This window comes from Antedon bifida, chromosome 8 (assembly GCF_963402885.1).
Source record: "Antedon bifida chromosome 8, ecAntBifi1.1, whole genome shotgun sequence".
Lineage (NCBI taxonomy): Eukaryota > Metazoa > Echinodermata > Crinoidea > Comatulida > Antedonidae > Antedon > Antedon bifida.
In genome coordinates this window covers 18,881,665-18,891,678 of record NC_136233.1, presented here as the reverse complement: position 1 = coordinate 18,891,678, position 10,014 = coordinate 18,881,665, and the positions used below count along the sequence as shown (strand labels likewise).

Below are 10,014 nucleotides of genomic sequence, written 5' to 3'. Positions count from 1 at the left end.
AAGAAAGTTGTTTGCTTTTTATTTAATTTGTAAAAATGCTGCTTTGCCTTTGCACAACAACTGAATAAATCACCGATGATGAGTTGGACTTTTATGCAGAAACTTTTGTTGGTGGCTTTGGAACGAAGATGTGCTGTCTTGATGTGGAACTTGGCACTAGCTAGACGGTTTTATTTTCTGTTTCGAAATATAAAATGTACTTTTCCCACCAAGAATAAAAGATGAATAAAAAAAATCAGTTTGAATACAATTTGTTCGATCCAAAATTGATCACACTACATATTCAAAGTTTGATTTTATTCATTTTTCATGTCATGTTTTGGGGACAATACCGTACAGTTAATCAAATCAAGAGCTACTCTAGACGGCGATTCAACTTAAAAATACATAAAAAGAAGACTGAAATTTGTAAAAAATGAAAACTCCCGATGGTGGCGCTACGTACGTCCGGGTAAAAAAATACTAACAGCAAAAAAAACATCAAAGCAACAAAAGCATGCTGCAGATATATAAATGGACACCACATAAAGAGTGCAAACTCAAAATTATAGCTATATTTGTAACTGTTGTTACTGTAGTTAAGTATTAATTTAAGTGTTCATAAATAGTACGAACAATATTGCCTTAAAGTCTAGTAGGCTAAACTCATTTTATTAAATAAAGTGTAAGTAAGCTAGGCCTCTAGTCTAGCTTCACCGCCAAGCCTAACCTATTTTGTCCGAGAATTAGGCCTACACACACCTGGTGTCAAAACCAAGCTGGGGACAGTAAATTAGCTTAGGCCTAGACTCGGGGCCTAGCCTTATTGATTGTATTGTTGTAAGGCATTGATGATCTAATAAGATTACAGTCATGTCAGATACATGGAGTGACATTCAGGCTGTCAAAAGGCGTCAAGAAAGCCTCCGTGAACGTGTAAATAGACGAAAAAAAGAACGCCAGAATTTAGCTCTTGCTGCTGGAGGAGGTGGATCTTCTTCAAGCTCTCCCTCTCAACAGCAGCCTACCCCTGTTGACCAGCAAAGCTTAGATTCTCATCCAAGGCCTCAATCGACATTAGATACTGCAGCTATTGGAAAAGAAAGAGTCTCTAATTTACCAACTTTAGTTTCTACTACAAAACCATCCAAAGTTCAAGATTCATCATCAGGACGTAAGTTTTTTTTTAAAACCGATGAGCCAGTGGATATTTTGTCACTGATTTCACATAGAAATATTTGTTATGTGTAGGCCTACCCCTACAGTATTATCGGTTTGAGATATTGATCATGTCTGAAATCGAAAAAAAAGAACTTACTAAAAATGACATCCCTCTAGGTAATTGCTATTAAAGCCGACCTAACGCTTGCAATCAGTCGCATCAATCAATGTATTACAAAAGTATTAATTAATTTTTATCACCATTTAAACCCTGCACATCAAGAAATAAACTATGCATATTGTACATATGACCGATGCAAATGACAATGATTTAAGTGTCCACTTTGGACAGTTGCATTAACACTAGACAATTGTTTAAAGCATTGTCAACTTAGAATTAAGTTTTTTAAAAACTAACATTAAATTGCCACAATATTATAGAAGATAGTGGCCCATTCTTACTTATTGACACGGCGGGTAGATTGTTTTCTAACCTCCGAAATGAGTGATAACTTTGAAACCAACTCAACTGGGTAAATAAATCAGACTATAATGGATCTAATGTTTTGATAAGGTGAATATTATCAATGTGCATATTCTTTTGTAGAGTCCGGAACTCAAGATGAACCTCTGGTTGTGGGAGGAGACGGTAACGCTGAAAACCCAACAGAAGTAAAACCCAGTAAAAGTAACAAAGCAGCAGAAAATATCATAATTAACCAAGCAATAGAACAGTTACTACTAGAAACTTTAGGGAGTGATGATATAAATTTACCAATGGATTCTTCTAGTATACACACTCTCCTTTGTAAGGTAAGAAGTGGTGGGTTCAGCTGGAAGGGTTACCCTTTCTATATAAAGTTGAAATAGATTTGTTTGTGGTTACTTGGTTTGGATCAAATCTTATTAATTATTATCTTATTCTCGCTCATGATGATCGAAGAATATTGATTAAACTCAACAGTTTTTTTCAGAGACATACGTTGCATACCACAAACTGTATATCAACATCAGGGAAAATTTTCATTTACAAATTTTGTTTAGCAATATTGCTAATCAAACTGATTTTTAAGTCGAGAAACATAGTTTTGTATTGTATTTTTTGCTACACAATTTTAGAAATGTGTAGCAATAAGGTTGTTTTGTATAGCTTTTTTGCTACGCTACACTGGCGAAAATGTTCCCTGAACATAATCTTATTGTGATTTATCCTTTCACAGAAGTTGAATGAAGAAGTCTCAAAAGTTGGTATTGACAGTTTATTACAGAAATTAGCTGCGCAGGAACTTATAAGGTTAGCATTGAAGACTGAATACAAATAGGTAATAAAGGCTGTGATTATAAAGCGGAGAGTAGAATGGTTGATGATTTGTGAATGGCAAAACAATAAAAAGAGAAAGTGGGAATCTTCTCAAAATTATTCTACTGCAGTAACTACATAAACAGGTTAGAGTAAGAGTAAACAAAACACAGTAACTGCAGTAGAATGATTTTGACATGGTCTCTTGATCATATTTGCTATATTTATTTTATAAAGATTTAAGGAGACTCGGGAAACAGACGGCACTGTACACCTTTTGGTCACCTATGTTGAACACAGCAAGGTATGTTGATGGTTTCTGATTATAATGTAGATTACATAGGTAATGTTCAGGCCAAGACACGTACAACTAGCATAGAGGATGTTATATAACACCTAAATAAATTCCTGTCATTTGATTGGACGATTGTGGGTCACATGGCGTGCAATATTACGCACTATTAAATGATCGTTTAATAGTACTTTTTGAAACATTTTTGTGTACGAAAAAAAAAACGTCTCGCGGATGAAAAAAAGTCTAGTACACAAATTATCCTATGATATGGTTAACCATGTTCTTCTATCTTTGGCCCATCTTACCCATTTTTGATTTTATTTTATATGATTAGATAAAAGCAATGACAAGTCAGGAAAAAGATGAACAGAATAAGTCTGGATCACGGAAAAGACCGCATGAAAGGTATCTTAAGATATTAAAATTGAAAACAAGTAATTTGTAAGCAAGCATGTCATAAATGAATATCTCTTTTTTTTAAATGTTATTTCTTTTATTAGGCACCATTTATGTAGAGCTTTGACATACAACAAATTGACATACAATATTTAAAAAAAAAGAAAGTTACGACCAAAAATAACAAATAAACTCTGTATGTGCAATTTACAATCATTAATATAGCAGCTGGTCTGTAATGGAATATCGTTATTATCGTAAGAGCTATATTTTCGCTTAATATAAACCACAGCAAGGTGATGTCTAAAAAGTTTTCTATTTCAACATAAGGCTTTATTTGTAGTTAAGTTTATTCTTTAGGAATTGTATGTGTATGATTGGCACATAAATGTTTTCCAGGGATGAAAACGATATTGAAAAGGATTCTGGGAAGAAGACATGTCAAGAAGCAGTAGTTGAAGATGATGAGAGCTTTCTTAAAAACTTGTTATCAGTCAAGTCATTCAAAGAGCAAAAGGTCGGAGTTCATTATCAATTTTTGTTTTGTAATAAAACAGTGGACGTTAGTTGCAAATAGGTTTTTTGCATGCACCTTATGAACTAAAAAGTCCAGGTAAACGCTGTCGATGAATGATCTTAGTTGTGGTAGTAGTAGTCACAACTAGTCATTTTAAAGTTGGGTGTACCATGCTGTCTACATAGGTTCTATCATTGTCTGTCCTCTCTTTCTCTAAATTTTTTTGTTATCAAACAATAGTAGTATGCTTTCTTGTGATGTGTTTATATGTTTCTTCTGTAGAGTAATGAAGTCGGCAAGGAGATCTTTGATCTGCTCAACATGCCAACAGCTAAAGAGCAATCACTAGCAGAAAAGTTTAAATCTGCAAGTGGTATGTATCTATCAATCTGATCTTGTTTGTCCATCAGTTCACAATACAGACCTCCAAAGTCTCCCAATAACTGCTAATAACTCATGGTAATTATACATTTTAGGCACTGTCCAGGAGTTCTGTCCTCATGGCACACGACAGGACTGTGAAAGAGTTGGTAACAACACTGTTCGTTGTAGCAAGGTACGATTTTAAGAAAAATGTTTTAAACAGTACAGTACTATTATAAGTAAAAAACAAGATCTTCAGTGGCTTAGTTATTTACCTGGTGACCTACACACCAAAGTTAGCGATAAAACTAACTAACTAAATAAGCCTGTACTGGCCCATGCAGAGATTATGAAATACTTTCATTATTATATTATTAATTATGGTAATTGTGTGTTCCAGTGAATTATTTAATCTATCTAAAATAATATTTTAACGTTTCTTAATTATTTTACAGCTTCATTTCCGACGGTTGATTAACAAGCATACTGATGGTAAGTGCACAGGATTCAGTTGATCAATAAAAATTGTAAAACAAATAGAAAAGAAATAAATTATAAAGAAATTGTTCATATTCTTATTCAAGATATCTTACTAATCACATAATGTTTCATAATTGACTTGTTCCAGTTGCTCACAGGTGTACCGTGCGTGTAATATTATTCCATGCACAAATTGTTTGATCATATTTTGGTTCCATAAATGTTTGTGAACACCACAGGATTGATATTTAACAGATAGTATTTCTATTTTTAGAATCACTTGGTGATTGCTCCTTTCTAAACACATGTTTCCATATGGACACTTGCAAGGTATATGTCATTTTGTTAAAACTGTATTGATTACCTTCAGGATTTAGTAGGAAAAAGTTTGAATTTTAATTAATACATCAATTCTTCTGGTTATAGTATGTACATTATGAGATTGAATACCCACCCACATTGGACAAGACAGCTTCTGCCCCTAATAAGGGCCTTCGAGGAGATAATACAATGACTCTTATACAACCTCAGGTAGAATTTCATTTATCTATTTGATTTCATTTATCTATGTGATTGCATTTTATTCAGTAATTGTTATTTAAAACGAATAGCATTAAAAAAGTAGCAATTCATTCGAGTAATAATATATACTGTATCTAAAGTTGTTGGTATTACTGTAGGATACAATTATCATTTCCTAATAACTTATATAGTGTCTGGTAATCATGCCCCAAGTATGATTACTGTACATTCTCATCATCCTTGGTTACATTTGTAGTGGGTCCAGTGCGACTTGCGATCCCTTGATATTGATGTACTTGGTAAGTTTGCTGTCATTATGGCGGATCCTCCGTGGGATATACACATGGAACTTCCATATGGAACCATGCAAGATGATGAGATGCGGAAGCTTAATGTACCTGGTCTTCAAGATGACGGATTCATATTCCTTTGGGTTACAGGAAGGTATGTATAAGTAGGTTCTTAACATTGTTATTTATATTAAAATTGCATGCCTGCTAGGAAGGCAGATACAGCTATTAAATAACCATGTACTAAAGACACATGATTTGATGTGGTTTGTGTAAATCTTGGCCTGTAATCTATTTCAGTGACTATCACGAAAATGTATAGTATTGAAATGTTATTTTAGAGCCATGGAACTTGGACGTGAATGTTTACAATTATGGGGATATAAACAAGTTGATGAAATCATCTGGGTAAAAACCAACCAGCTTCAGAGGTTAATCCGAACAGGAAGGACAGGTCATTGGTTGAATCATGGGAAAGAACATTGTTTGGTAAATCAAGCTGTATTTACACTTAGTGTAGTCTCATGTCAACATAGATTGTTTTTTGCATTCAGTTTTATTATTTTGATTTCCTATTAAAGCGTGGTTCCCACTAGCGACGCAACGCAAGGACGTAACGCAACGCAACGCAAGTGAATTGACCAATCACAAGCGATGGCTTATTCGCTTGTGGTTGCTAACTGTCTATAACTTCGCTTGTCATTGGTTAAAATGCTTGCGTTGCGTTTACGTCCTTGCGTTACGTTCTAGTGGAAACCAAGCTTTAGACTTATTGTGAATCTGCCTTATAATTTATTCAGAAATCATAATCAAGTTCTGACATTCATAAAGACAATTTGTTTACTCTATAGAAAATCTTTTATGTTTTATTTTTATGGAAACTATTTTATCTGTTATATTTCTTCATGTAGGTTGGGGTCAAAGGTGACCCGGCAGGGTATAATAGAGGCCTTGATTGTGATGTCATTGTAGCTGAAGTGAGAGAGACAAGTCACAAGCCGGATGAAATATATGGATTGATTGAGCGACTTTCACCAGGAACACGCAAAATTGAGCTGTTCGGGAGAATGCATAATGTACAGCCAAACTGGTATGTTGTTTCACTATACAGATTGTCCCCTTAATATGAGTGCCGCCTTAATAATGGTCTGTCTCTCTGAATAGGTGTTGACTTTTGTCAACACTTATATATTTCCTGTAATTTGTTTCACTGTAAAGTATTCCCTAGGGGTGTCCCAAAGGAGGGGTTTTACTAATGGAATTTTAATACTGCTTTTTCCAACAGGACTACACTTGGAAATCAACTGGATGGCGTGAACCTTGTTGAGCCGGACATTATAGAACGCTTTAACGCAGCTTACCCAGATGGCAACTGTATGAAGCCAAGGGAGAAAAAACCAGCAGAAATGAAGCGGTAAACGAAGACTTATTGAAGAGTTGATGAAAAAATGTTACTGAGCCTGGCTACCTAGCTTGATTGGCGCCTTGCTAACAAGGTGGGATGAGAAGGCAAGTGAGATCATCTATTGTAGTGGATTGGTGGTAGGAAAAGAGCTCCTATCTTCCTAGGGCCCTGTAGCCCTACACATATCACACTATCTAAAGGACACATACTAAATTAAAAATTCATATTTAACTGAATATCCCTTAAGTGAAATCCATATATTTATTGACTTAAGTGAAATATCTCGGTTAAGTGTATTCCAATTATTGCATTATAAATTATGCAAATCATGATTCGTTGGATCATGTCAGTATGGCTTAATTTGATAATTCAAATTTTGATGAATTTTGTTTTTAATAATGAATTAATTTGCTAAAACATCCAATGTTAATAAACTTTTTTAAAGAGAAATTAATGTATTTCTTGAGTTCTTTAGATTTATTATTATTCATTTTCTGTTTCAACGTCATCATCTATTTTTCTAGTGGATATTGAATAAATATAATAGTGTATGTATGTATAATATGTATAGTGTATCACATCATCACCATGGTCATATTCAACCTCATCAGCATTAACTGGTAAAATTCGTAGTCTCAGATGTGAATGAACACAAAGGCAAATAATAAACGCAAAGGCAATATTTTGAAAATCTTTGAAATCTTATATTTGTAAGCATTTGATATAATATGAGACATAATATGTATCATTCTGGTTATGAAATATAATATATAGTTATAAAATTCAATGGTTTTGCAGTAATATTGATAATTAGTTGATTCTGTATAATATTGCACTTGATTAGTGTTTGTAGCATAACAATGCAGAGAGGAACCTGTGGCGTGAAGTATTGTGAACAGGATCAATGGTGTCAACTTCTTCATCATTCGCTGCAAGATCACTGTCATCATTGCTGACGTCATTGGCACTGGCATCATTGGCACTGGCGTCATTGGCACTGGCGTCATTGGCACTGGCGTCATTGGCACTGGCATCATTGGCACTGGCATCATTGGCACTGGCGTCATTGGCACTGGCGTCATTGGCACTGGCATCATTGGCACTGGCATCTGTGCTGTCGATATCTTCACCGGTAGTATCCTGGATTTCCTCTGTCAGTGTTCTGTGGCAACTGATATTACGGATGCCTCGTCTAAGTCTGCGGAAAAGCCGCCTGAAAATTCCTGCTTGTGGTACATCTGTAGAATTCTGGTTAGCAGGGACATCACCAGCCAAATTGTCTGTAAGGAATAAATGCAATGTTTGTTTTTAATAATATAGTACTATTTGTATTATTAATTAAAAAAACATAATAAAATGCATGTTTATTTTTATGTAATAAAATAAATCACCTTCGCTTGGCTTGCAGGTTGAAACGTCGTTTTCGAAAGTCTTACTCTCCTTTTCATCTGCCTCTTCCATGGCGATGACATAACTTCTGTAGCGAATAATTTCAGCGACATACTGTCTGACTGCATTGATGTCAATCTCAACATCAGGGATGGGGTCGTCAATTTCAACATCAAGGATGGTGTTGTAAATCTTGCCATCGGAGAGGGTGTCAACAATCTCGACATCAGAGACAGTGTTTTCAATCTTGCCGTTGGACAATGTGTCGTCAATATTAATGTCAGAGATGGTATTGTCAATCAAGGTGTTGGTTACATCGACAGCCTTCATGCTGGTTGAGATAATGCCGGAGATGTACTCATCCACGGCATTTTTGTCAATTTCTCCAATGTAATCCTTCACTTTTGTAGCGACTGCGACGGCATTTGGGGTACTATCGTCAAGGAACTTGTTATTGTCGAAGACTTCAATGGCTGCAGCTGCTGCCTTGGTGGTGACATCCAGGTCACTGACCTTTCTTATGCTTTCTACATCTTGCACATGATTCTTAATATCTTCAGAACCACTGATGCATTGAGGTTCATCAAAAATGTCATTCAAGTCTGTAAAATGCAAACATTGTGTGACATTTTGTACATTATTACATCCATGTAGGGTTTTAAAAAAAACTTGTCAAAATAAGAGAAATAATTAGATTGATTGTAATAAGTACCTGAAAGTGCATCATAAAATATCTCATCCTCATCATCGCTCTCATCACCAGCAAGTGATGGTTTTGACTTATTCGGCATATCTTCAACCTTTTTATCAACAAAACTATCTGCCATATTTCGAGTTGATTTTCGTGGAACTGGGATGTCTTCAACATGAGAAGCCTGTAAAATTAAACGATGAATATGGGTATAATTAAAGCAGCTTACAGTACTAAAAAATGTCCATGTTCTTAGAAAAGAATCGTTAATTGTTTACCACACAACAATGTAATTACATATACACTATGTAAAATTACTTGTAAAATGTATATAAAATTCATAAAACAGTAAAATGAGGCATTAAAAAATAAACTTTAGGATATGGCCACCAGTTGAGAAAAATCATGATGATTGTGAGAGATGCACTAAATCCTGTGAATAACAGACAAAAAAGAAATGGCATTATTGTATGTCCGTACAGTACCTGTCTATTTACCTGCATTAAGTTCTGTGTCATACTTTTCACAGATGCACCTCTTGTTTTGGTGTTGCCAAGGAGTTTCGCCCAGCCGATTATTTTGGGTGGCTTTTTTAACTTGTCCTCTTTTACAATATTGCCATCACCTTGGATTGAATGCGCCATCTTTTTTACATTTTTCTTTGCTGGTTTTTTTGCAACTGGTGGCTTAATCTGGTGAAACTTGTCCTGGTTTACAATATTGTCATCACCTTGGATTGAATGCACCATCTTTTTTACACTTGTCTTCGCTGGTTTTGGTGCAACTGGTGGCTTAATCTGATGAAACTTGTCCTCTTTTACAATATTGCCATCACCTTGGATTGAATGCACCATCTTTTTTACACTTTTCTTTGATGGCTTTGGTGCAACTGGTGGCTTAATCTGATGCAACTTGTCCCCTTTTACAATATTGCCATCATGGATTGAATAAGCCATCATTCTTACACTTTTCTTCGCTGGTTTTGGTGCAACTGGTGGCTTAATCTGATGCAACTTGTCCTCTTTTACAATATTGCCATCATGGATTGAATAAGCCATCATTTTTACACTTTTCTTCGCTGGTTTTTGTGCAACTGGTGGCTTAATCCTGTGCTGAGGACGTTCAACCTTTGGCTTGACTGCCAAATCATTGATGCTGGTCTTTGCAGCGTCGTCTCCTTGTGCCTTTGTCTTCCCACTGAAACTCGATATTGGTTTTAGTCCTTG

At 35.2% G+C, this 10,014-nt stretch overlaps 1 protein-coding gene across 1 annotated transcript; it reads left to right on the top strand.

Moving 5' to 3' along the window:
• Nucleotides 1-515: 515 nt before the first annotated feature.
• On the top strand, nucleotides 516-7,158 carry LOC144850083 (N(6)-adenosine-methyltransferase catalytic subunit METTL3-like). Its single transcript, XM_078707274.1, has 15 exons — nucleotides 516-1,153; nucleotides 1,748-1,953; nucleotides 2,361-2,434; nucleotides 2,678-2,744; nucleotides 3,070-3,140; nucleotides 3,531-3,648; nucleotides 3,931-4,021; nucleotides 4,125-4,204; nucleotides 4,467-4,503; nucleotides 4,766-4,821; nucleotides 4,918-5,022; nucleotides 5,270-5,457; nucleotides 5,645-5,792; nucleotides 6,215-6,393; nucleotides 6,589-7,158. The coding sequence occupies exons 1-15, from the start codon at nucleotides 853-855 to the stop codon at nucleotides 6,719-6,721; spliced, it is 1,854 nt and encodes a 617-aa protein (XP_078563400.1). The 5' UTR covers nucleotides 516-852; the 3' UTR covers nucleotides 6,722-7,158.
• Nucleotides 7,159-10,014: the final 2,856 nt, after the last annotated feature.